The sequence below is a fragment of the Pan troglodytes genome, chromosome 10 (assembly GCF_028858775.2).
Source record: "Pan troglodytes isolate AG18354 chromosome 10, NHGRI_mPanTro3-v2.0_pri, whole genome shotgun sequence".
Classification (NCBI taxonomy): Eukaryota; Metazoa; Chordata; class Mammalia; order Primates; family Hominidae; genus Pan; species Pan troglodytes.
Genome location: NC_072408.2, coordinates 128232283 through 128260210, shown reverse-complemented (window position 1 = coordinate 128260210; position 27928 = coordinate 128232283). Strand labels below are relative to the sequence as shown.

At 43.9% G+C, this 27928-nt stretch overlaps 1 protein-coding gene across 6 annotated transcripts; it reads right to left on the bottom strand.

Annotated features, from left to right (window-relative positions):
* Positions 1-2834: 2834 nt before the first annotated feature.
* Positions 2835-27648, bottom strand: RNF34 (ring finger protein 34). Of its 6 annotated transcripts, none has more exons than XM_003313987.7 (7): positions 27006-27648; positions 24437-24502; positions 10815-11033; positions 9280-9687; positions 6849-6941; positions 6405-6606; positions 2835-3801 (listed from the first exon to the last, which is right to left on the bottom strand). In XM_003313987.7, exons 2-7 carry the CDS (start codon positions 24443-24445, stop codon positions 3611-3613), a joined length of 1122 nt encoding a protein of 373 aa, XP_003314035.1. In that variant the 5' UTR covers positions 24446-24502; positions 27006-27648; the 3' UTR covers positions 2835-3610. The 6 variants fall into 6 exon arrangements, with proteins under 6 accessions (XP_003314035.1, XP_009424695.1, XP_009424697.1 ...); XM_009426420.5 differs by having other exon boundaries at positions 26435-27116; XM_009426422.5 differs by lacking the exon at positions 6849-6941 and having other exon boundaries at positions 27006-27140.
* Positions 27649-27928: the final 280 nt, after the last annotated feature.

Sequence of the window (27928 nt, the reverse complement as noted above, 5' to 3'; positions counted from 1 at the left end):
GCAACTACTCTGAGCCTACACGCCATGTCTGATGAAGTAATGAAAGGACCATAAACCCAAGGGAATGTTTGCTGTGTCAAATCACAGCTTAGTAACCTAGAAAAGAGGCTCTGTCCCTTCCTCTAGGGAATCTGATGTTTACAAAGGAAGACACCATGGCACCTCAAATGACATCCTTTCATATTGTGAAGATGGGATAAAGAGACTTCACTGTATTCCACTGCAGACTTATCCATATGACATGACCTATTTAAAAAATTTACTTAAAGCAGCATGGGGCTGGGTGCAGTGGCTCATACCTGTAACCCCAGCACTTTGAGAGGCCGAGGCGGGCGAATCACCCGAGGTCAGGAGTTTGAGACCAGCCTGGCCAACATGGTAAAACCCTGTCTCTATTAAAAATACAAAATTAGCTGGGAGTGTAGTATGCACCTGTGATCCTGGCTACTCAGGAGGAAAAGGCAGAAGAATCACTTGAACCTGGGAAGCGGAGGTTGCGATAAGCCAAGATTGCACCATTGAACTTCAGCCTGGGCAACAGAGCAAGACTCTGTCTAAAAAAAAAAAAAAAAAAAAATTGTTTAAAATTATCCAGGCATGGTGGTACGCATTATATGCCAGCTCCTGGGGAGGCTGAGGCGGGAGGACTGCTTGAGCCCAGAAGTTAAGACTGTAGTGAGCTATGATCATGCCACTGTACTCTGCTTGGGTGGGCAACAGCAAGACTCTGTCTTTAAAAAAAAAAAGGGGGGGAGGGGGTAGAAAGGCATGCCAGTTTAAAAATTCAAATTCCAGGGGGAAATGCTTGCCCTCTGCCAAACAAGCCAATTTCCAAGTATCAAGCCTGTTACACTAAACATTTCTGTTGACATTTCTGTTATCTGGCTAATAAACCAGGGTTACTTCAAACTACTATCTAAAAAATCCACCAAGCATTTTGTACTCTTTCTATAAAGAAGCCACTAAAACTTAATACACAAATCTAAGAGTAAACATTAAACTGCTTTAAACTAAGACTGTATAAATCTGAATTTTTGAATTTAAGTTTAGACAAAACCAGCACCTACTGCTTAGCTTCTATGGCCTGGATTTAAAGACTTGCCACCACCAAGTTACCAATTTGGAGGAAATGTTAAAATTTCCAGAGTCTCATGAAAAGATTACTTTGGGAGGAAGAGGCGGGTGGATCATGAGGTCAGGAGATCGAGACTATCCTGGCTAACACAGTGAAACCCCGTCTCTACTAAATATACAGAAAAATTAGCTGGGCGTGGTGGCGGGTGCCTGTAGTCCCAGCTACTTGGGAGGCTGAGGCAGGAGAATGGCATGAACCCAGGAGGTGGAACTTGCAGTGAGCTGAGATCGCGCCACTGCACTCCGGCCTGGGCGACAGAGCAAGACTCTGTCTCAAAAAAAAAAAAGTTTAGACAAAAAGCACAAGTGCCCACAAAACTCTGGCAACTTATGCTGCTTCTAAAGGGAAACCATGACCTGCTCAAGCCAGTTACTACCAATTGTGGTTGCAGACAAACAAGTGGGAGGCCTTGATTTACATGCTTTGATCTTAAAAAGCAGAAAATTTTTTTCTTTACTATTAGCCACACAAACTTTCTGCCCAAAGCACAGGGGCATCTGCCTCCTGGTGTTCACAGGTATTTTCAGCTCTGTTGATGAACTAATAAATTCTGAGCACCCAAGGCCATATGTGTTACTCACTGCAGAGTCAGGAGATAACAGACTCTGAGAAGTGGCCACTCCCAGCTGCACTGAAATGACAGTTGGTCTCAACTCAACCATCCTGAGTCAAGTCAAGTTGGACCTAAAAGAGATTTCACAACATTTTTGCATACTAGTTCAAGTTCCTCTTTTTTTTTTTGAGACGGAGTTTCGCTCTTGTCGCCCAGCCTGGAGTGCAATGGCACGATCTTGGCTCACTGCAACCTCCGCCTTCCAGTTTCAGGCGATTCTCCTGCCTCAGCCTCCTGAGTAGTTGGGATTACAGGCACCCGCCACCATGCCCAGCTAATTTTCGTATTTTTAGTTGAGACAGTTTCACCATGTTGACCAGGCTGGTCTCGAACTCTTGACCTCATGATCCACCCGCCTCAGCCTCCCAAAGTGCTAGGATTACAGGCATGAGCCACCACACCTGGCCCAAGTTTCTCATTTCTTATGTGGTACTGGAAGGGTTAAGAGCAACTGTGGCATCAGAGCTAGGTTCAAATTCTGCATAGCCACTTTTTAACCATGAGGTTTTTAGACAAGTCTAACTTCTCAGAGGTTAGAGAAGCAAAGCAATGTTTATTTCAGAAAGTTGCTTTGAGGACTGCAGAGGCAACTACAGCACCTAGCGCAATACCTGGACACAAGAAACAGCACATCAGCAGTTAACCTTACTGATAAGCAAGCAGGAAATGTAAGCACTGTTGCTCATGTGGCATTGTTTTTTTCTTTTTTTCTTTTTTTTTTTTTTTTGAGACAAGGTCTGGCTCTGTTACCCAAGTTGGATTTCAGTGGCGTGATCTTGGCTCACTGTAACCTCCACACCCAAGGCTCAAGCCATCCTCCTACCTCAGCCTCCTGAGTAGCTGGGACTACCACGCCTGGCTAATTTTTTCCAAAGACAGGGTTTCGCCATGTTGTCCAAGCTAGTCTTGAACTCGTGAGCTCAAGCATTCCTCCAGCCTCAACCTCACAAGGTCCTAGGATTACAGGCGTGAGCCACCGCACCCGGCCCCCATGTGACATCTTTGAAGGTGCTCCCACCATCTCTTCTGAAGAGGGGTGCTAGGCCAGGCCACCTGATTTAGGAACTGACCAAGACAATGTAAACAAAAGCTTTTAAAACTAATTTTATTCCTAAAGTTAAAATCAGCTAGCGGGTAGCACTGAAAATACACCTTCACTATACAAAACAGTGTAAACTGATTACACATTAATAAGGAATTTAGCACACACACTTCTAATAAAAGAAGCTAGATGCAGCCCTTGCTATAAAAAGCTATACCTGAACAAAAATGGACATGTGGAGTCTAAGGCCCTGGCAGTCGACTAGAGAATGTCAGTTGTTCCCAATTATGTTTAAATGCAGAAACAGCAACAATGTGGAAACTTACATTCATCAAATGTTAGCATTTAAAATATACATGACTAATAAAGTGAACATTCAGAGGAGCCACTGCTCAGCATGTTCCATGTCGGCCACTTGTGGACACTGATCTCATCCAAAGAGGACAGAAGTTTCAAACATCTGAGCAGTTTAAGTTAAAAATAGGATGAAGGGGAAATAAGAGAACAGGATAAGTGTCCTCCCAAGACAGCAGTGGCTGATGCCCACATGGCGCAAACAGGCTGACTTCAATGAGTGTTCACGGGATGTGTGATAAAGCCCAGCTGAGCCCGGGAAGCTCACGTGTCCACAGGCAGACAGGCTCACGGCATGGACCAATGTTTCCACAACTCAGGATGGATCTTTCTGTCCCCACTTAGTAGTCAAAATAATGTTTTAAAATAGCTTCAGCCTTTGAACAGTAACTTTCCAGTCCCTTCTGTGCATTGAAATGTTTGGGGTCAAGTTTGGGGGTGACTGTCCTGGTGAGGGGAGCCTGTTTCAGGACTTGAACACGTGCACGGCTCGCACCACATACTGCCGGCAGATGGGACACTCACTCATGCGCTTGCCGCACTTGGTGCAGGTAACCATGTGCCCACACTCCAGTAGGACACAGTCGATGACGGCATCCATGCAGATGCGACACAGGCTGTCGTCTTCCTCATCCTGCAGCTGCAGCCGCTCGCCATCTGAAAGGCAACAGAGAGCTAAGGCCTCGGCTTCGGGCATGGCCAGCCAGCCAGCCACCCTACCAGTCCGAAGCTGAGCAGCCACCTGCTGAATGACCACTGCAGGCCCAATGCCACCCCAGTGTTGTACAAGAAATAATCCCAACTTCTCTGCACTTTGGTTCTCTCCACTAGAAATGACAATGATAAAAGCTATACCTCAGGGTTTTGTAAAGAATAAAATGCTTGACGTACCCAACAAATGTTAGCTATGTATTTCTATTTTATATCTTTGTCTAATTCAAGACATCTGTGATAGGGATATATTACTTCTGTAACTAGAAAAAGAAACCCTCAGCTGGTCTTCTGTAGATGGGCTTTGGAGTCAGGATGCTATTGGAATTTAACTCAGTTGCCCCAGCTTTGTAGCCCTGGGAATATCACAGTCTCTGGAGCCTCATCTCAGTAGGAAAAGGAGCCTTAGTTCCCCTCTTACAAAAGTTAGGAATAATTGTGCATCCTTCCCTCCCTAGCCTTAGAATCATCTCAAGCCATCTGTGTTCCTGGCCCTGCTGAAGTCTAACTTGAAAGAGATGGGCCGTCCTGGCTCTTGGCCCACCTTTACATCTGAGAAAATCCAGTCTGTGAATAAGAAAGACGATGAATAAGTTAAAAAAAAGTTAACCCCAGCCTGAGATTTGGCCATAGGGCTATGGATTTGGGTGCTTCCCTTTCTACAGGTCAGAGGAGATCAAAGGGAATCATGAATAGTTGGAACAGAACAGGAATTCAAGCCTGAAAGGTCAGTAGTCTCTAGATTTAAGAGAAATGTTTTACTGCCATTCATGGGGAGAGATTCTTGTGATCTGGGGTCTTAGTTCATGGCCCACGACTACTGGTGTGGACCTGGGGAGAAAGGATCTATGGGATGAGATGGCAGATATGCCAATGGAGAAGACACTAGGCAACTCAAGATGAAATCAGAGTGGGCCTTGGTCTCCCCTTCTGTGTGGAGGGTTCCTTCCCACTCTTTAGAACTTAGGAAAGCAGAGGAGCCAGTATCTTGTCAGGGATATGGGAACAATCTTGGTAGTGACTTGGAGCCAGTCAAGCTAGGAAAGATGCCAGCTGTGCTCAAAACAAAATGTGTGTTCCACCCAAGCCAGAGATTGAACTAGGGTTAGATTATGCAGTGAGTTAATGGAGAAAGACACTGGAAACCATGCTGTCATAATAACAACCATGTTATATCCTACACCGCAAAGTACTTAAGGGTGGGAATGGCATTATCATTGTGCACTGTACATAGTTGCTATTTACATTTATGAAGTCAACTGACTTCTCCCCTCACTGCCAGAAAACCATTTCCCAGCCAGCAGCCTACGACCTCTGAAAGCTCTGAGGATGAAGATTCCTGCATCTACCATTGTGACATCATCTTTGAAGTAGGATTGCCAAAATATTTTGTGCATATTCTGGGCATAAACCTGTTCATCAACAAATGCTGTATTATAACCAGCTTTTAAAGGAGAGAACTCAAGATGATAAAAGTTAATGATGGGAGGGCTGTTTAAGCTAGATAGGAACATAAGATTTGTTAGTCTGAACACCACTGAGGGTCAGGCATGGTGGCCCATGCCTAATTCAGCACTAGTCTGGGCAACATAGTGAGACCCTGTCTCAATTTAAAAATATTAAGTACATATATATTTTTTTTACAATTAAAAAGAAAAAAATAAATACAACTGAATTATTTTTTCTTGTCCATAAATGTTCCGTGGCTTGATCGTGTTACCAGCTGAGGAAGAATTTCTGTGCCAAATTTCATCAATGTATAGTTGAGAAGTTTTTGTTCTGTTTTGTTTTGTTTTGAGACAGTCTTGCTCTGTCACCTAGGCTGGAGTGCAGTGGCATGACCACGGCTCCCTGCAGGCTCAAGCAATCCTCCCCCCTCAGCTTCCCAAGTAGCTGGGACCACAGGCTGGTGCCACCACACCAGGTTTTTTTGGTTTGGCTTTTTTTTTTTTTTGTAGAGATGGGATCTCTCTATGTTGCCCAGGCTGGTCTCAAACTCCTGGGCTCAAGTGATCCTCCTGCCTCAGCCTCCCAAAGTCCTAGAATTACAGTTGTGAGCCACCAAGCCCAGCCTAGTTCAGAAGTTCTTAACCTCAGCTTTTTGTGACTTACACAGAAATCTACAGATAGTTGATGCTAAGAACTATGTAACATCTGGGCTATAGGGAATTTTCCCCCTACTGTTAGATTTAAAAGTTGAGAGAACCAAGGTACTGGCCGGCCAAAGGCATTAGTGAGAAAATAAGCATTTTTACAGAGACGAGGAATTTAATTAGGGTTGTAACAAATAGTTAATTATAGTAAGAAAAACCAAATTGAATAATTTTCTAACTCACTTGGCAGTGGTGGTCTCACAGCCATAATGAACATCACATAATGAAGTTACTACTTTCCAGATCTATAAACAGGCTCATGTAACTAACTGATACTCAGTAAAATGGTACACAGCTTTCTCAAAAATAAATTTGACTTAATTGTGACAAAAACAACCCAGTTTTTAAAAGCCTAAGGAAAAATACTATAGGGAAAAAATGAAAAGATAAACCTACAGGACTTTTGGTTTTCTTCATTCTCTTTGTATAACCGGTTTACTTTCTCTACCAGTTCCCATTTTTCACAACAGCCAGAATAGTTGACAAAATTCCGAGCCAGAATTTCCTTCAGCTGGCGCACGCTCATTCCTTCCACATCATCAAGGCTTGACAAGTCAGACAGTGAAGCTCTCACTCTCTCCTTGGAGAGCCCGGGGTTCTGAAACCACAGAGCATCCATTAGCCCTGGTCCCATAAGTCCAGACCCTCCCCACTCTAAACTCATCACTGGCCCTCAATATTCTCCCAGCCATCTCAGCAGTCCTAGAAGTGTTTCAGTATACTGTCCTACATTCAAACCAGAAGAAACATCCTGTACTAATCTAGAGAAAGTCCGCAGGGCACTGTCCCTTCCTGTCAGGCTGACATGTCAGGGAAACCAAATTTTATGGGTGGCCTCACCCGATCCTCCGTGTTTTCTTCATCATCATCATCATCCTCATCATCGTCGTCATCATCATCTTCTGTGTTTGCTGAAGTGATTTCACTTTGTACCTACACTTATACAATGTATCTGATTAGGTCAGGAATCAATCCGTATTTATCACTAGAGAAAACCTTGTCATCGATGCTCCCCATGATGACCAGAAAGCCAGCATAATGCACATCTTTGGATTCAGAATGCTGCTGACCCTTCCAAAAAGTTGGGCCCTACAAAATTGCATGAAGAACCTACCTTCCATAAAGTTAGCTCAAAACACAAATTCCTGTGTGTGTGTAAAGTTATAAAATCTAACCAGAGTATTAACTCTCTCAGGAAGGTCCCATAATGGAATGCCAAAGCCATTAAGGATATGGGACAGCACTGTGTCATTATCAAAGTACCTGCAAATGGCTAGTTTGTTCAGGCTAGGAGCCTGTAAGATGCAGACAGAAAAAAGCTAAAGCTCTGATGGGTCAGCCCAAGCATCAGGGGCATCTGATTTGAAAGATCTCAGTCCTACCACAGCATACTTAGACAATCTAATTCCAACGAAGGCTTTCTAGACTTCACTGATGGCTGAGGCTAATTCTAGTTTTTAACATTTCTCAATCAGAACACTTTAGAAAACACAAATCTCTTCAGTTTGGGTTATGTACCTTCCTTCACATATTTTCTTTTGACTATATTTGACAATAGCTCTCCAATAAGCTAGGTTGGTTCCCAATTTCAAATATTCCACCCTACTGATTGCCAGGCACCATACTGTAGCATCCAACAATCCACACCACCCAAATGGTGGTGTATACCCAAAAGGGGTATGTAAGTCAGCTGTGCCTTATGTTTGCAGCATAAATATGCCAATTCTTATTTGGGAGAATAATAAAACTCCTGGCTTGGACTTATCTAATTTACGACTACAGTATGTGTTGCTTGACGACTAGGAGACGTTCTGAGTAATGTGTCCTTAGGCGATTTTGTCATTGTGCGAACGTCACAGTGTACTTCCACAAACCTAGATGGCACAGCCTGCTACACACCTAGGCTATAGGGCATGGCCGGCTACGAAGCCATATATCACGTTAGTGTACTGAATACTGTAGGCAGCTATAACACAGTAATAAGTATTTGTGTATCTAAACATATCTAAACACAAAAAAGGTACAATAAAAATATGGTATTATAATCTTACAGAACCACTGCCGTGTATGTGGTCTATCACTGACCAAAACATTATTAGAGGACACAGGACTATATCTAGAAGGCAATTAGACCAAATTTCCCTCTGCATTTATTCATTTACTAATTAAAAGACACTCTTGGCCAGGCGCGGTTGGCTCATGCCTGTAATCTTAGCACTTAGGCCAAGGCAGGTAGATAACCTGAGGTCAGGTATTCGAGACCAGCCTGACCAACATGGTGAAACCCCATCTTTACTAAAAATACAAAAATTAACTGGGGTGTAATCCTAGCTACTTGGAAGGCTGAGGCAGGAGAATTGCTTGAACCCAGCGGGGCAGAGGTTGCAGTGAACTAAGATCTCACCACTTCACTCTAGCCTGGGCAACAGAGTGAGACTCTGCCTCCAAAAAAAAAAAAAAAAAGTCTTGCTATGTTGCCCAGGCTGGGGGTACAGTGGCTATTCACAGTTGCAATCATGGTACACCTGCAGCCTCGTACTCCTGAACTAAAGCAATCCTCCTGCCTCAGCCTGCCAGGTATCAGACTGCAGGCTCACACCACCGCATCCAGCTTTCCTCTACTTTTAATAACCCCCTTCTTCAGAGAAGAAAATTAAGCGTGAAAAAATTTGTTCAAAACATTTCTTTCAGCAGTTTAGAATCACTCACGTACAAGTAAATATTACAAGCCTTTACATGTTATTCAATCAGGATGTCCAAGGACCTCATTGGGACAATATTATTAATTACAATTAGTAAATAACTACATTTTTTCACTAATTCAGATGGCTCTTTCATTAACTAAATTAGAACAATTTCACTGTAGCAAGACAAACGGGCATTAGGCTAACTTACACTACTGATTGTTTTCTGTGGTCACTGAAACACGTGCACTAACACATAACACTACAAATGTGTATGTGCTACTTTTTCACAGCCATTTCTTCAACAGTTAGTGTCTAACTGTGTAAGACAGAGAAATTAACTAAGGCCAAGAGACTGATGAGCTATTTTGGGACCCTTCAGACAGCAGACTTTGGAGCCACCTAGCACCTCAGCAGACACTATACATCAGGACAGCCTTTAAGTGCAGAGTTCAGCTGGGTGTGGAAGCTTCACTCCAGCACATGACTTGAAGTTTATCAGAAGTCATCAAGCACTAAAGGCCCCACCATATACGGCCAAGAATAAGCGTGCCGGGCCCTGGGTGTAATTAGTTACCCCCTCGTACCTGTGCCGGCACTCCAGATCTGGATGTTTGGTCTCCATCCATAAGCTCTCCCTGAAACGAAGACATAGTAGCAGAGGGGGCTGTATAGTTTGAAAAAAACGAACGTGTAAAAAAGCTAGAAGTCTGGGACCTTGAAGAATTCAGACTGCTTGTGTCCATGTCGTCCTCAGAGCCTAGTCCATGATGGCACAGTACTAGATCCACCAAGTCTTCTTTCTCACGACAAGTATCTATGGGTATATTTCTCAGAATGAGATACTGCCGCAGGTCCTTCACCTTCAGTCGCATTAACTGAGGGCGCTGAAATGCTGTCTCTTGTAATAAGTGACAAGTAGAACATCTACGGAGATTTTCTTGTAAGACTGAACAAACGGAGCAAAAATCCTTCTTGCAGTCACAGCAAACATGCTGAAGAAAGAAAAGCATTTGATGACAGCAAGATATAAACCATTATGAAAACATGAGTTTTCTTTCTGCCTTCTATTAAAGTTTAATTTTAGTTCTTAGTGAAGTCCCCAGTGGCACCAGACTATTTCCAGAGGTATTTTCATGTTTCAAAAGCCATGAAAATCAAAATATTCATTGCCAAGGCAGTCTGGATTCACAGAAGTTCTAATATAGGACTTTAAGAAAAACACACTCTTGTGTTAATGAATTAAAACCTTTCCACCCCTTGGTATAAACATGTAATTAACAAAACAGAGCTTGAACCACACAGAGCAGAAAGCAGAATCACACTTCCTGGTCTTTTCCTACATGAACAATTTCCTCCATTTAAAGAGCAGGAGACAAAAAGCATAACAGACTGACAGGGAAAGAGAAAGGCAACTGATCTCTCAAGGTGAATCCAAGAAAATACAGGACCCACTAATACAGTAATCTGTAAACTACACAGCCTAATCACAATCAAAGCCTTGCCACTAGAGAAGCTTAAAGAGGGCACTAAGATGTGGTCGTTTCTGCTTGCTGCATTGTTCCCGCAAGCTAACATTTTTTTTCCTTAAGTATTTCAAAAGACTAAACTAAAGATCAAAGAGAGCAAGGAGGCCTACCAATATGATGGGTCTCTGAATGACTTTCCATCTTAGTGAAAATAACTGTTAGCTAAGTATTTTATGTTGAATCTCCAAAGAGTAGTTAATTTATTGCATTCATTTATTCATTTGAAAGTTAAGGTACGGGATACTTTTTTGAAACTTGAATCTGAATCATAGTTACAGTAAATCATTTGTGAACAAAACTACAGACTTAACAAACTTCTTGCTTTTGGAAATAAACATAATAGAAAATAAAATGATACAAACAGGTCAAAGTTCAGGAGAAAGGATGCCTGAACATGAGAAACAATGTCTATAAAACTTGAGCAGTAATATAATCCCTCCAATTAAGTATTTTTCTAGATGGAAAATGGCTAATGGAACTAAGCTTTTGCTATTTTTATAAACAGAAATGAAAATTCAATAGCTATTCAAAATAACCTACAATCAAGAATTCTGACCCATGTGTCTTGTTATGTAACATTTCATCCAACTCACCTTCTTTCTAAAGACTGAAAATGAAAGCCCACAGGCTTTACAAACTATGTTGGGCCCTTCCGTAGCTGCTGGTGGGTAGGTGGAAAACTCAGGGTTTGGTGTAAATCTGAATGGACCGGTGGCTCCTGCAAATGCTGACTGCTGGCCCCTGACAGCTCCAGTTCCCATGACTTCATTCAGCAGCCCACAGCACGAAGCCCACATAGACGTGGCACCCGCCTAAAAAGGAACACAAATCCCACAGTTTAAAGCTAAGTGGAATCTGGGCTCTCTGGGATCCTCAGGGAATGCTATTCTGGAGAGGTAAGTTTGCCCTCAATAACTTTGAGATTACTATATTCCTCTGGGCACTGAAATTTCAAGCCATTTGGAAAGAATTTTCTGCTATTTCCAAAGAATATCTGGCATTGCCAATACCCATGATCTCTTGTTTAACAAAAAGAGAACATGATCCAAATTTTACAGAACAAAAAACCTCCCTACCCACCCAAAACAGATACATGTATACAGGCATGTTAAAAAAAAAAAAAAAAAAAGACTGGACAAAAGTCTGTCCTGTGCTATATTTGGGATATGCATATACTAAAAATTCTTTGTTTTTCATCTGAAATTCAAATTTTCAGGCACCCTGTATTTTACCTGGCAACATTAGGCTGGTGGCCATTGCACCACAGTTCTACAGTCTAAGGCAGATTTTCTCAGCTATTATTTAACAGAAATAACATCAATTTATTTATTTATTTAAAATAAATTTATTTATTTAAAATAAATTTATTTATTTAAAAACAGGGTCTCACTGTCACCCAGGCTGGAGTACAGTGGCGCGATCTCGGCTCACTGCAACCTCCACCTCCTGGGTTCAAGTGATTCTCCTGCCTCAGCCTCCCGAGTAACCAGGATTACAGGCACACGCCACACACTTGGCTAATTTATTTTTAGTAGAGATTGGGTTTCACCATGTTGTCCAGGCTGGTCTCAGATGCGTGGCCTCAAGTGATCTGCCTACCTTGGCCTCCCGAAGTGCTCAGATTACAGGTGTGAGCCACTATGCCAGGCCCATAAATTTAAATTACTTCATTTCCTTAAACCTCTGTTTTTGCATTTGTAATTGGGTATAATATACTATAGCATATGTAAATGATTTTTTAAATGACTTGGAAAACATCAAAACACCAACTGAAACTCTCTCTAGATTTTTTTGTACCTGAAGTTGTAGACAAACCAGAATAGATTTTAATGTATTATGTGTAATTTATTTTCTCTGAAATTTTCTCTACTTTCCAAATTCTTTTTTTTCTTGAGATGGAACTTCACTCTTGTCGCCCAGGCTGGAGTGTAATGGCGTGATCTCGGCTCACTGCAACGTCTGCCTCCCGGGCTCAAGCGATTCTCCTGCCTCAGCCTCCCCAGCAACTGGGATTACAGGCATCCGCCACCATGTCCAGCTAATTTTTTGTAGTTTTGGTAGACACAGGGTTTCACCATGTTGACCATGGCTGGTCTCGAACTCCTGACCTCAGGTGATCCACCCACCTCGGCCTCCCAAAGTGCTGGGATTACAGGCATGAGCCACCGTGCCCAGCCTCCTAGCTTTCAGCGAGGGCCAAAGGCACGAGAATCACTTGAATTGGGGAGGCAGAGATTGTTGTGATCCGAGATCAAGCCACTGCACTCCAGGCTGGGCGACAGAGCGAGAGTCCGTCTCAAAAAAAAAAAAAAACAACAACAACAGGAAAGTATTTTTTTATTTTACCTTTTCAAACTGAAGATACTAAACATAATTTTTAATGAGTTGATAACCATCATGAACTTCCAAGGCGTAAGGGCTATTTGCTACTCCACTAAATGGCCCAGAACTAATGTATTGCTTTCTATGGTTTTTTCCTTGTCTCTTCCCTCTCTTTGAGCCACCAGGGCTATCACTATACCTGCCCAGAGTAACCTGTCTCCTTTTTACTGCAGTCTCAGAAACCTGATAACCATGCTTGTCCCAAGTATACATAAAAGAATAAATTTTCAGCGAGGGCCAAAGGCATTTTCCCATGCTTAAAATAAAAGCTATAGTGTTTAGAACGAATAGGCTTTTGCCTTTGTCTTAATTCTTAAGCATATTCTAGAATCTAGATAATGTGATAGGTAATGGAAGTCGAGATAGCTGAGGTATTAGTTAAAATGGCAGCATATAATAATACAGTTCCATTTATTTTATTATCTGATTCTGTCAAACATTTTATAATAGCATGTAAAATGCTGGACTGTTTGTCCAGCAAGCTCTTAAAACAAAAAGCAAACAAAAAGCCCTCAACCTTAAAATGCAAAAGGCAATTTGGAATGCAACAGAAGGATAATGGCTGTTTCTGCTATTACCCAGAAGTAATGTTGTATTATAAAGAAAGGAGAAGGTAAAGAAGAAACCACAACACAAGGTTCAAACAGTCTGAAGTATCAAAGCCAAGGATTTCAATATTATAAGTCTTCACACCCTATAATTCTCAAGAAATAGTGATGCCTTTAAAAGTCAGGTGAAGCCGGGCGCGGTGGCTCACACCTGTAATCCCAGCACTTTGGGAGGCTGAGGCAGGTGGATCACAAGATCAGGAGTTCAAGACTAGCCTGGCCAACACGGTGAATCCTGTCTCTACTAAAAATACAAAAAATTAGCTGGGCGTGCTGGTGGGGCCTGTAGTCCCAGCTACTTGGGAGGCTGAGGCAGGAGAATGGCGTGAACCTGGGAGGCGGAGCTTGCAGTGAGCCCAGATGGCACCACTGCACTCCAGCCTGGGCAACAAAGCGAGACTCCATCTCAAAAAAAAAAAAAAAAAGCTGGGCATGGTGGCAGGCTTCTGTAATTCCAGCTACTCGGGAGGCTGAGGCAGGAGAATCGCTTGAACCCAGGAGGCGGAGGGTGCAGTGAACCAAGATCGCACCACCGCACTCCAGCTTGGGGCAAAAGAGCAAAACTCCGTCTCAAAAAAAAAAAAAAGGACAGGTAAAATTATAACAGTCCATACCTTTAAATGATTATATACCTCAAACTCTACAGCCATGGTGTGCTTAAAAGCATGAAAATCTGGCCAGGCTCAGTGGCTTATGCCTGTAATCCCAGCACTTTAGGAGGCCAAGGAAGGTGGATCTCCTGAGGTCAGGAGTTCAAGAACAGCCTGGACAACATGGCAAAACGCCGTCTCTACTAAAAATACAAAAAATTAGCTGGGCGTATTGGCAGATGCCTGTAATCCCAGCTACTTGGAAGGCCGAGGCAGGAGAATCGCTTGAACCCGGGAGGCAGAGGTTGCAGTGAGCCTAGATCGCACCATTGCACTCCAGCTTGGGTGACAGAGTGAGACTCTGCCTCGAAAAGAGGAAGGAAAAAAAAAAAAATAGCCTGGGCACAATGGCTCATGCCTGTAATCCCAGCACTTTGGGAGGCAGAGGTGGGGGAGCAGATCATGAGGTCAAGAGTTCGAGACCAGCCTGGCCAACATAGTGAAACCCAGTCTCTACTAAAAATACAAAAATAGCTGGCGTGGTGCCCAGGCACCTGTAATCCCAGCTACTCGGGAGGCTAAGGCAGGAGAATTACTTGAACCCGGGAGGCAGAGGTTGCAGTGAGCCGAGATCACACCACTGCATTCCAGCCTGGGTGACACAGCGAGACTCCATCTCAAAAAAAAAAAAAAAAAAAGCATGAAAATCTAGATTCACTAAGAGTTAATTTAAAGTTAGTGTTCAGCCAGGCACAATGGCTCACATCTGTAATCTCAGCACTTTGGGAGGCCAAGGCGGGTGGATCACATGAAGTCAGGAGTTCGAGACTGGACTGACCAACATGGCAAAACCCCATCTCTACTAAAAACACAAAAATTAGGCCAGGCGTGGTGGCTCACGCCTGTAATCCTAGCAGTTTGGGAGGCCAAGGCAGGCAGATCATGAGGTCAGGAGATCAAGACCATCCTGGCTGACACGGTGAAACCCCATCTCTACCAAAAAAACAAAAACAAAATTAGCCTGGCGTGGTGGCGGGCACCTGTAGTCCCAGCTACTCGGGAGGCTAAGGTGGGAGAATGGCGTGAACCCGGGAGGCAGAGCTTGCAGTGAGCCGAGATTGCGCCACTGTACTCCAGCCTGGGCAACAGAGCAGGACTCCATCTCAAAAAAAAAAAAAAAGATTAGTTGGGCATGGTGGCACGTGCCTGTAGTCCCAGCTAGTCGGGAGGCTGAGGCAGGAGAATCGCTTGAACCCAGGAGGCGGAGTTTGCAGTGAGCCAAGATTGCGCCACTGCACTCCAGCCTGGGTGACAGAGCGAGACTCCATCTCAAAAAAAATTAATAATAATAAAGTTAATGTTCTTTTAAGTAAAGGATTCATCCACAGTTCTTTAGAGTATGCACTCTTAAAACCGGAAAAACTTTGTTCTAAAAAATTTAGTTTGCACGTTACATTTTTTGGGGAAAAAAATACCTCAACTGCAGAAAGTACTCCCAGGATAAACTTCTCTTCATTCCAGGGTTAACAGAAGTGCAGTTTTACAAGTTTAGCTTCCTACTAATGTAGCTACTAAACCAACAGCTCTCTTAGCTTTTATCCCCCTTCTAATTCATGTCTGATGTTGCCTCCTGGACTACAGTGAAAGTTCCTCACGGACAAAAACTTCTTTTTCTCCTGCTCCTCTTTCCACCATGGTATGACTGACAAGTAACTGTGTAAAAAATTCCTATTATCTCTTCACAGACAATGTAACATTATAAAATTTTACATGCTATTTAGAAAGTTCAAAATATGTTTTCTTGGTAAAGAAAACCAAAATTCTCAAATGACACCCCCTTTTAAAAGCAGCACTGTCAGAGATTATGACCTTTGTATCAGGGATAGTTTTACAATGAATTAGGGAAGGATACAATTTTTCAAACCATGTTAATGAGTATGAGCATTAAAATTCTAGGCTGAAAATTTTTTTTTCAACTACACAGCTCTGGTAAAGGGAATAGAAGGTCTTATTTTGGGAAAACAGATGGATTCTCTGTGTAGATACCAATTTTGGAGGGGGACAATTTTGTCCCATTCCTCACGTTTCTATACAAGGAAGGGAATTTCCTCTTTGTTCCCCAGAAAGAAAATGAAGAAAAACACTTAATTTAGCCCTCATTATAAAATAAAAAATTAAAAACAGGCCAGGAATGGTGGCTCACACCTGTAATCCCAGCACTTTAAGTGGCCAAGGTGGGAGGATTGTTTGAAGCCAGGTCAAGACCAGCCTGGGCAACATAGGGAGACTCTATCTCTACAAAAAATAAAATTAGCCAGGTGTGGTGGCATGTGCCTGTGCTCCCAGCTACTCGGAGGCTGAGGCAAAAGGATCTCTTGAGCCTGGGAGGTTGAGACTATGGTGAGCTATGCTTACGCCACCGCACTCCAGCCTGGGTGACGGAGTGAGAACCTGTCTCAAAAACAAACAACAAAAAAGCCCAAGCCAACCTCCAAAGTGTCCCAGGCAAAAACGTTGCTATAACCCAATATTCAGTACAACTCAGACACATATTAACTACTGTCAGCCAAATACTACAGGAATAGAAGGTAAAGAAGCAATCCTGAAAAATTCAGGTTGCAGCCTCATTAGAATCTCTGAACTTAAATTTGGGCAAAATCTTCCAATGAGAACATGATCTCCCAGTGAGAGAATAACCTTAGCATCATATTGAAGGGCAAATCCACTTATAGTTATCATCTCTGAGAGGAGCATTTGCAACACTCCAGCCTTCTGGAAAGTTCAGAAATTTGAAGCAGGGGAAGCCCCTGTCACTAGTATATTTGAAGTATTTTTTTTTTCCCATCCAGCTTTTTTTTTTTTTTTTTTTTTTTGGTGGTTTTGAGACAGAATCTTGCTCTGTTGCCCAGGCTGGAATGCAGTGGCGCAATCTCGGCTCACTGCAACCTCTGCCTCCCGGGTTCAAGCAATTCTCCTGCTTCAGCCTCCCGAGTAGCCGGGATTACAGGCACCCACCACCACACCCAGCTAATTTTTGTATTTTTAGTAGAGACGGGGTTTCACCATGTTGTCCAGGCTGGTCTCGAACTCCTGACCTCATAATCCGCCTGCCTCAGCCTCCCAAAGAGCTGGGATTACAGGCACGAGCCACCACGCCAGCCCCATCCAGCATATTTAAAAATTTTAATTTCCATCTCCCCTTTAAGCCCCATATTTCCTGGCATCCCAGTGCTGAAATGAACATAATTCCTTTTTTTTTTTTGAGATGGAGTTTCGCTCTTGTTGCCCAGGTTGGAGTGCAATGGCACGATCTTGGCTCACTTCAACCTCTACCTCCCAGGTTCAACCGATTCTGCTGCCTCAGCCTCCTAGTAGCTGGGATTACAGGCATGTGCCACCATGCCCGGCTAATTTTGTATTTTTAGTAGAGGCAGGGTTTCTCCATGTTGGTCAGGCTGGTCTCGAACTCCTGACCTCAGGTGATCCGCCCGCCTCGGCTTCCCAAAGTGCTGGGATTACAGGTATGAGCCACCACGCCTGGCCATGAACATAATTTCTTTACATTCATTTTAGCACTGAAGTGCCAGGTAACACCCACCCCCGCTGCCCTTCATTGGAACAGGTGTTTTAGTCCTGTACCTTGGTAGCTGCTGTCAGTACCTCTTGCTGAGGAATTGCCTAGGGTTGTGAAACTGCCCTTAAGAGAATGGTTTTCAGCCTTGGCTGCATGTTGGACTCACCAGGCAAGTCTTTAAAAATACTGATTCCTGGGGTCCCAGCCCCAGAGATTCTGATTTCACTGGTCTGTGGTACAGCCTGGGCACCAGAATTTTTTTGAAAACTCCCTGGGTAATTCTGATATACAGGCCAGGTTAAAAGCTTAAGACCTGCTCAGTCAAAGGGAAGATGTCTTCTTCCTGCCTACACTGTTTCAGCTGGAACATCACCCTCCACAAATTCCTGAGTGGAAAGGGCTGTGGTTACTTTGGAAGCCTGTGGCCCTAGAGTTCTGGAACTAATGCCTCGGCAACATACTCCCCAAGACCTGTCTACATGTTTTTCTGTTGTGGGATATGTAGTATTTCGCATCCCACTTTGGTTTTACCCAATCCCTTAAGAAAGGGTCAGCTAAGTTTTGGCCAGGTGTTGTGGTTCATGCCTATAATCCCAGCAGTTTGGAAGGCCGAGGCCAGCAGGTCACCTGAGGACAGGAGTTTGAGACCAGCCTGGTCAACATGGTAAAACCCCGTCTCTACTAAAAATACAAAAATTAGCCGGGCGTGGTGGTGCACGCCTGTGGTCCAAGCTACTCGAGAGGCTGAGGCAGGAGAATCGTTTGAACCTGGGAGGTGGAGGTTGCAGTGAGCAGATATCACACCACTGTACCACTGTACTCCAGCCTGGGTGACCGAGCAAGACTCCATCTCAAAAAAAAAGAAAGGGTCACCTGAGTTTTTAACAATCTGATTCTTCAATGAATCCCTTTCCTTTTTACCACAGATTGGCCTGTAACTTTTGCTGGACTTTGGTGCTCTCCTTGATTTTATTTGCTCTTTGCTTCTGGGCCCCAACTTTTATTTCCCACCTTAACTCCTCTGCACATTTTCTTGTGTGAAATCTCCCAATATGAGGAGAAAGTCAGTGATTTCTGGGTCTATCAAAAGCAGCCATTGTTCAAAGTATTTTTGTCCTTCTTCACCTCCAGGCTGAAGAATCCATCCAGAAGATAAATCCTTCCAAGCTAGGACTCCATCTACCTGGCTCTCCTTTAGTATGTTTCATCTTCCTGTACTTTCTCATAAATTTCAGAAATTTATTCTGCATGCCTCCTCAGGGCAAAGGCATCTCTACCTACAACTGTCACCTTGACACTCACCTAACAGTGCTTGAAGTGTCCTATACTGATCTTTCCCCTCTTAAATCTGTACACATTTTCTAGTTTTTATTTTTATTTTTATTTTTTAGACAGAGTTTCACTCTTGTTACCCAGGCTGGAGTGCGGTGGTACGATCTTGGCTCACTGCAACCTCTGCCTCTTGAGTTCAAGTGATTCTTGTGCCTCAGCCTCCCAAGTAGCTGGGTTTACAAGTGCCTGCCACCACACCCTGGTAATTTTTTGTATTTTTAGTAGAGATGGGGTTTCACCATGTTGGCCAGGCTGGTCTCGAACTCCTGACCTCAGGTGATCTGCCTGCCTCGGCCTCCCAAAGTGTTGGGATTACAGGCGTGAGCCACCACACCTGACCATTTATTTTTATTTTTTTAGAGACGGGGTCTCGATATGCTGCCCAGGCTGATCTCAAACTCCAGGGCTCAAGGGATCCTTCTGCTTCAGCCTCCCAAATCACTGGGATTACAGGCATGAGCTACCACGCTTGGCCCACATTTTCTGCTATGACTTGACAGAACCTATAAAAGCAATTGGAGAACTATTTAAAAGACAATTTCCCCAAGGGTTTATTGAATCTGAGCTCTTACAGTGGAGAGGGGGACAAGGGATGGGGGGAACATATGCCAATCTATTTTCTGAGCTCTTCACACTCTGCCTCTGTTATATTTCCTTGGAACCCAGTTACCATATCCGGTAGGTCATAACCAACAAGGATCCCTCTTCTGCACCCTCCTTTTAAAAGCTTTAGAGACCTAAGTTCATGTTCTTTCCTGTTCCATTTCTGTCTTCCCTATACTTTAAGATCTTCCTCCAGTTAAATTAGCCTGTATTCCTTTATTTTTCTTTTATTCATTCATTGCTTCCATACTGATAGTAAGATTGAAGCATCTTCTACAAACCACTCCATTTCCTCCTAGATTTTGAGAAAACTCAATTCCTGGAAAGACAGCATACTAGGCGTAGCCCTTGGGCTTCCGAATTTGCAGTCAGTTCACCGAGTTGTTGTATACTAGGCATATGCCTTTGGCTTCTGCATTTGCAGTCAATTCATTGAGTTGTTGTATACTAAGCATACCCCCACCTTTGGCTTCTGACAGTATACTAGGCATACCCCTTTGGCTTCTGAATTTGCAGTCAATTCACTGGCCTCAATTCCAAAGTGGTGCCTTCTTTATGGAAGGGTCACCATCCATTATTTGTTCATTGGGGGAAAAAAACCCTACAGTTACTCCTCCGTGAATAAAGCCCAAAGCCAGATCTCTGAAAAGTCTGGAACTTCGAAAATGCAAGCCATGATCTGGGCTTTCATGACCTACTTGGGGACCTTAGTTGGCAGCAAAACTCCATGGGTTATACCACATGAATCCAAGTGGTATGTAAGAAGTATAACCCTTTTTCTAACAGTTTAGAAAGAACAATAATCTGGGGGGAGGGGAAGGAGGGAGGAAGGGAACAAGGGGTGAAAAACTAACTGTTGGGTACTGTGTTCACTACCTGCTGGCGGGACCAACTGTACCCCAAACTTTAGCGTCACTCAATATACCCATGTAACAAGTCTGTACATGTACCCCCAAATCTAAAAGTTGAAATTATATTTTTAAAAAAGAACGATAATCGTGAAGACAGCTAAATTTCCTCTCTTGACCATGAATGTAGTTTAAAACAACATAGAAAATAAGAGAATGAGGCAACTGTCTGCCTATGCCTAGCACAAAACTCCAAGCTCAGAGAATTCACCCGTGTTTGGAGTTTATTTTCTAGCCATCAGTGATTACTAAAAATAAATGACTTGTTCTTGATAGTCTAATCCCTTTCCTACCCACTCTCTTAAGCCAAAGCTGCTCTCAGTAGAGCCACCATAGGACCATGGTCTGCCTGGCTTATATCAGTTAAAAACCAGGTATCGTATTTAAAAACTTAACACCTAGCCCGGCGCGGTGGCTCACGCCTGTAATCCTAGCACTTTGGGAGGCTGAAGTGGGCGGATTGCTTGAGCTCAGGAGTTCGAGACCAGCGTGGGCAACGTGGTGAAACCCCATCTCTACTGAAATACAAAAAATTAGTCGGGCGTGGTGGCAAGTGCCTGTAGTCCCAGCCACTCGGGAGGTTGAGGCACAAGAATCACTTGAACTGGGAGGCGGAGGCTGCAGTGAGCTGAGATCACGCCACTGCACTCCAGCCTGGGCGACACAGCAAGAGTCTGTCTCAAACAACAACAACAACAACAACAAAAACAACAACAACAACAACTTACACATTCCATAATAAGAAATCAAATTCTAAAACCTGCCTGGACTGCCTCAGACACCTAGATATCCTCATGTCATACTGGTATCCAATGCCAGTTCTCCTCTTTTCTTCAAAGACAGTGCACCAAGATTTTAGGGAGCCAGTAACAGTACCTTTTTTCCACATCCAATTTGGAGCTAATTAAGAAATAAGACAGGCCGGGTGCGGTGCCTCATGTAATCCCAGCACTTTGGGAGGCCAAGGCGGGCAGATCACAAGGTCAGGAGATCGAGACCATCCTGGCTAACATGGTGAAACCCCGTCTCTACTAAAAATACAAAAAATTAGCTGGGCGTGGTAGCAGGCACTTGTAGTCCCAGCTACTCAGGAGGCTGAGGCAGGAGAATGGCGTGAACCTGGGAGGCGGAGCTTGCAGTGAGCCGAGATTGCGCCACTGCACTCCAGCCTGGGCAACAGAGCAAGACTCCGTCTCAAGAAAAAAAAAAAAAGAAATAAGACAGAGGCCGGACACAGTGGCTCACGCCTGTGATCCCAGCACTTTGGGAGGTCGAGGCAGGAGGATCATCTGAGGTCAGGAATTCCAGACCAGCCTGGTCAACATGGTGAAACCCCGTCTCTACTAAAAATACAAAAATTAGCCAGGCATGGTGGTGGATGCCTGTAATCCTAGCTGCTCAGAAGGGTGAGGCAGGAAAACTGCTTGAACCTGGGAGACGGAGGTTGCGGTAAGCAGAGATTGCACCACTGCACTCCAGCCTAGGTGACAGAGCAAGACCCTGTCTCAAAAAGAAAAAAAAAGCAAGAAGACAAATGGAAATTAAAATGTTTGTTTTTACTGATAGCATCAACTGGAGAACAGGACCTTAGCTCTGTAGCCAACAAGTCTGGATAATATACAGCTGACCAAGAGCAGCTTACCAGCTAGTTGAGCGGAGACCAGAACTCCATCTTCACTACAGGAAGACAAATGTGAGAAGGTCCCAGAAAGTACTTAGCCAAGCATGTCAGTTCCTTCACTGAAACTCCTCAATATTCAAGTCCCTCTTTTTCCTCCCATAGCAGAGACTGACAGTGTTTCTCCCATACTGTTCCCTCCCCAAAAATGAATTAGAAGCCCCCTCCCCTCTGTAGGAGCAAAGGAGAGGAAGCAAATGGGAGGGGAAAGAATACAAACCTAAATAATCTGCGTAAGAGTAGGAATGACAGTTTCCAGCCAATAAGGTTATAAGGACTCTCTCAGGTTCCTCAGTCAGAGTCAAACAATATAAGCCCATGAAACATCATTACAGTCAACAAAAGCAAGAGGAAAGGTGTTCTATTTCTTTGCAAGAGCAGCAGCCCAGCTCTCTTTCTGGCACAGTGCCAGGATTTTCAAATGGCCTCAAGGTTCAGCTGTCTTTGCTTCTGTGTGTGTATAATCTAATATGCTTTCAGAATCCCTGTGGGGAGAAAATACTTCAAAATGCTCAATTTAAAGAATTCACAAATTTACCACAAATTTTCAACCCTAAACTTTTAATGATTCCATTAAATATATTATCAACCAGCCAGACTAGAACGAAGAATCAGAAAAGCTATGGTAGTTTCCATGAAGATTAAATGACAGGCCGGGCGCAGTAGCTCACACCTCTAATCCCAGCACTTTAGGAGGCCAGAATCACTTGAGGTCAGGAGTTCAAGACCAGCCTTGCCAAGATGGTGAAACCCGGTCTCTACTAAAAATACCAAAAAAAATTAGCTGGGCGTGGTGGTGCACACCTGTAGTCCCAGCTACACAGGAGGCTGAGGCAGGAGAATCACTTGAGGCGGAGACTGCAGTAAGCTGAGATGGTGCCACCGCACTCCAGCCTGGGCAACAAAGAGAGACTCCATCTCAAAAAAAAAAAAAAAAAAAAAAAAAAAAAGATTAAATGACAGCCAGACACAAGAGAAGTATAGGGGGAGAGTGGGAAAAGAAAGTTTATGAGTATGAAAACAGACAACTAGGCCAGGTGCCATGGCTCAAGCCTGTAATCCTAGCAGTTTGGGAGGCCGAGGCAGGTGGACTGCCTGAGCTCAGGAGTTTGGGACCAGCCTGGGCAACATTGTGAAACTCCGTCTCTACTAAATACGAAGGAAAAAAAAAAAAAATTAGCCGGGCATGGCAGCTACTTGGGAAGCTGAGGCAGGAGAACTGTTTGAACCCAAGAGGCAGAGGTTGCAGTGAGCTGAGATCGTGCCACTGCACTCCAGCCTGGCGACAGAGTGAGATTCCATCTCAAAAAAAAAAAAAAAAAAGAAACAGAAAACTAAATGATCTAAGTCATTCACTTTTTATTAAACTAGGTAAATAGCAAGGTAATAATAATGCCATAGACTCTTCTCGTAAGAGTCTATCTTGCTTGCCAAAACTCTAATATGTTACTACACAGTCATTCACTTTTTATTAAACTAGGTAAATAGCAATGTAATAATAAAGCCATAGACTCTTCTCATAAGCGTCTACCTTGCTTGCCATAACTCTAAGTTAAATATATTATTTACACAGTTATTTTAAGGATGAACCTAGAAGTTTTAAATTCAAAAATAATTGTCTCGGATGCTACATGAATCTACAAGGACCAAGGAGCAATACTGTTCTTCCATCAATGAAAGCTTCCTCAGAGAACTCACCCACTATATGTCCAGGGTTTGTTTCAAACTCTGGACAACCTTCAATTTGCTAAAACTCAATGTCCTGTGTTAAACGACAGGAAAAAGATGTATTAAATCTTAGCAACGGTGATATAAAATAATCAGTTTTACAGTTTAATCTTGGTTAGGTTAAACTTTCCTACATAACTAAAAGCAAAGCAGAAAAAACAGTTGATAAAAAAGCAAAATCTTTATCCTTTTTTTTTGTTGTTTAGTTTTTTTTTTTGGAGACAGAGTCTTGCTCTGTCGCCCAGGCTGGAGTGCAGTGGCACAATCTCGGCTCACTGCAAACTCTGCCTCCCGGGTTCACGCCATTCTCCTGCCTCAGCCTCCAGAGTAGCTGGGACTACAGGCGCCCACCACCACATTCAGCTAATTTTTTGTATTTTTAGTAGAGACAGGGTTTCACTGTGTTAGCCAGGATGGTCTCAACCTCCTGACCTTGTGATCTGCCCGCCTCGGCCTCCCAAAGTGCTGGCACTACAGGTGTGAGCCACCGCGCCCGGCCCGGCCTCTTTATCCTATTTAGAGCCATTTGAGAAACATATGCTCCTTAGAATGTGAAAGGATTTCTTATCAAAACTGCTGCTTCAACTGAAATACAATATGCAGGGACCTAACTCTTTCTTAGTGACCAAATATCCGACCATATACCACAAAGGAAGGAATTCTACATCCTAAATTATTTCTCTCATACCATTTGGACATTAAGCAGGTTGCAAAAACAGATGATGAACTCCAAAATGTAATACTTTTAGACAAGACATTGGCCAAACTGATAACATTATTACAATAATGTGTGCTATAGATATAAATGTTACCTTCCTCATGCTTGGGTTTTTGTTTTCTTTTAACAGTATACTTGATCCTTAGCACCACTCCCCCACCTTTCAGAGAAAAAAAAAAGGAAAAGGAATTACATTCAGTAGATTACTTTCTCCTTGATATCTCATTTTGAGCTTGGAAGAACCCAGATTAGCACAATTAATGGTGAGATCAATATAAATAAGGAAAAATGGGAAAGAGGATTAAATCAAATTAACACAGGGAATCAATTTGGATTTTTTTTTTTAATCCCTTATAGGAAGTTGATTGGATGTTACTGCAAGGTTAAAAGTTACTTGAGTCTGAGAGGTAAGACCTATTTCAAAACATCAGTTTCTAAACCAAACCAAACCAAAACACCAAAGGGAGAAAGTAAATACCCATTCCGTACATATACTAAAACCAGCTGCTCCAGGTTTGAGTGAACATGTACTTATTCATATAATTGCTTAGCTTTTCTTGTTTATTTTTAACTGCTTAACTTTTTTTTTTCCTTTTTTTCTTTTTAAAATAATTTTTAATCGAGACAGGGTTTTGCTATGTTGGCCAAGCTGTTCTCGAACTCCTGACCTCAAGTGATCCATCCGCCTTGGCCTCCCAAAGTGCTGGGATTATAGGCGTGAGCCACTGCACCCGGCCAGGTATACTTGCTTAGCTTTTAATGTAATTTTAATTCCACAGAAAGAATTATTTCCTTATATGAACATTCACATGTTAGCATTCCATGACATCAGGAATCAGTCTCTGCCCAGAAATCTACAGATGAGCATACCCACAATTAAACAATTTCAATATAAATCAACATTAAGTTAAATAATAAACATTTAACAGCCCAAATCCTAAATGGTGTAAATCCAGTTTCACAAAAACAAAAGCATCATTTATAACTGTCATCTTGCACAGGCTGATGTCTATTCAGGTCCATATTTTGCTTCTGAAAATACGTATCTTTTCTATAATTTCAATTGCCACCAAACTTTGTTTCTAAAATTTCATCTTGGAAAGTAGTACCTTCCACTTCAATTCAAAACACACGTCTGTTTTCAAAGAACTTGTTTAAAAATTTCAACACTGGACCTGTCTCTAATTCTTTCCTTCGATAGCTAGTTCCTTAATGGGCCACAAATTTAATATTAATAAAGATACTGATTCTTCGAGGCATTATATATAAAGATCCCTGCTTTGTTTTTGGATCTTAACACAGCAGAGGGTGGTTTTCAGGAAATAAAGCTACTTCTAGATACTTTAATAGATATTTCAAGCTGTAATATTTTATAACTAAACTGGAAAGTTAAAAATAAGCTTTTACAATATCCTCATACTTCAAGGCACAGTTCCAAAGTTACCTATTCCAAAAATATTCCTTGCTTTCTGTAGCCAGAAGTATTCTTTCTTGCTCCTGTGTTTTGTCCCTGCCTTTTTTTTTTTTTTTTTGATACCCATAGCCTTCTGCCTTGTAATATGGTTACTTACAAATGACTCTTCTTTTGAATGGTAAACTGCCTTCCTAAGGGATGAGACTGTATTTTGAATTACTTCTCTTCACCATGTCTCCCTCTTGGCTAACGCACAGAAAACGTTCAACAAAACGTGCTGAACTTCTGTGACCAGCTGACACTCTTTTTCAATCTTCCATAGTAAATCTTTGACGCTTTATGGAGACAGCGTTAATCTAGCAGCTCACCTGCTAGATTACCCACCCCCAGCACACCTCTGCATTGAGATTAACGAAACCGTCTAGGTCTGAAAGTTATCATCACCTTATGACTCATCCCACTTGGTTTGAGTTCGGCAAATGAATCAATACCCTGAACTGACTGCTGTTCACAAAGCTCTTCAGAACTCTCAGTGATCGGGTTGAGAATCATCTCTCAGAAGTAGGCCGGAAATCCCGCTCCCCTTCCCCCTTTTCTTCAACTTCTCATCAGTAATGCTCCCACGCTCTCACTCCCACCTTGGAGAACTCAAGCTGCCAAATTCCTTGCTGCGTTTACCTAGTGGCGATGGAGGCACATCCAGCCTTCTCTAGGTCGCGGCCCCGACGTGCAGCCTACGAAGCACCCCTTCCGGGTGGCATCCCCACCCTGAGAGTTCTTTAACCCGTTAGCCTGGCCCTAGCCTCACCCCCTGCACCCCTCCTGTTCTCCTTGGTCCCACGATGTCCCCAACACTTGGGTTAGTTCAAGGACTCGGGGCGGGAGAGGGCGCGCCGCGCGCCAAGGGACCGAGGCTCAGGCGAGCCCTGGCGGCTCTGCCTCAGGCCCCCGAGGAGGCGCACAGGGCCCGGCGCAGAGAGGGGCCCACCCGGCGCGAACGCTAGGGGCGCCCGGCTTCTCCCCACCGCTCGGGTCGCTGACGGGGGTGGCACTGGAGGAGCTCGAGAGCGTCCGGCAGCCTGCCCTGGCTCGGTTGGGGCACCTGAAGCCGGGCAAGCGACCCCCCTCAGCGCAGCTCTCCGAGATGACGACTAGGTAACCGCTAAGGCGGAAAGAAAGGAGGCGCTTCAGGTGCCCTGGCTGGATAGGATTGGCGAGGAGGGTCTGTCCGGCTCCACCGGCCCCTCACCTTCATGGCCGCGACCGCCTCAGCTCGGCCGGCTCTACCAGGAAACTCAGCACCATAGCAGCTCCTCGCACTGCCGACCTCCTTCCCTCTGGGCGGCGAATACGGCGCCCCGGGAAGTGACCGAGCGTCCGGACGTAAGGGGCGTGATCACGCTCGCCGCGTGCCCCGGTAAAAGCGCAGAGCGGCGGCCAAGACGACCAATAGGAAGCCGACTTTCGGGAGGCCGGTCACCAGAGCCAATGAAGCAACAGGGATTGGGCGGGGCCTCTGGCGATCCTCCTGGCTGGGAGTGCGCGGGGAGGAGTCTTTTCCGCCCCGAGCGAAAACCTGCGGACCTGGGCGTGGCGGAAGGCGCGCTGCGATGCTGCTTTCTCGGTTGGGTGTTTGAAATGGGAGACAGCGTCCCTGAGGAAGCTGCTGCGGCTTTCTGGGCTAGGTGGTCAAGTTTCCGGGGAGGGCAGCGCGGGGAGGGCCGTGGTGAATTTGAACACGCCGGTTGGCTCGAAGGCTTTTGTTATGACCGTCAGAGCAGGGCCTCAGATTTCCTTCCCAGACGTTCCCGCGTTCATGCTCGGTGATGACCTCGGGGCTCCTCACTTGTGGGTCCGGTAAGGAGCGGCAGCTGCACTCGCTAGGACGCGGCCTTTAAAAACAAGACTTATTGAAAACACTTAGAAAACCAAGGGCTCTCAAATCCCAAGTGCTCTTTGAAAAGCTGTATTCAAAATAACCAAAATCGTAGCATAATAAAAGAATTTGCTCGAGTCTTGGAATTGCCTTTGGACAGAGAAACAGGTTGTAAATTAAGGTATCGATTTCTTCAGCTGTACTGGATGACAGTTTATTTTCATACACCTTTTTTTTTTTTTTTTTTTGACAAGGTTTTGCTCTTGCCCAGGCTGGAGTGCAATAGTGTGATCTCG

What these genes read in the sequence shown, in the direction of transcription:
- RNF34 (XM_003313987.7), bottom strand. An exon ending in TTTCAGTCTTTAGAAAGAAG is followed by an intron (nt 9,688 to 10,814) that starts GTGAGTTGGATG and finishes TTCTTTCTTCAG; the next exon opens with CATGTTTGCTGTGACTGCAA. An exon ending in TGAAGAAAACCAAAAGTCCT is followed by an intron (nt 3,802 to 6,404) that starts GTAGGTTTATCT and finishes GTTGCCTTTCAG; the next exon opens with ATGGCGAGCGGCTGCAGCTG.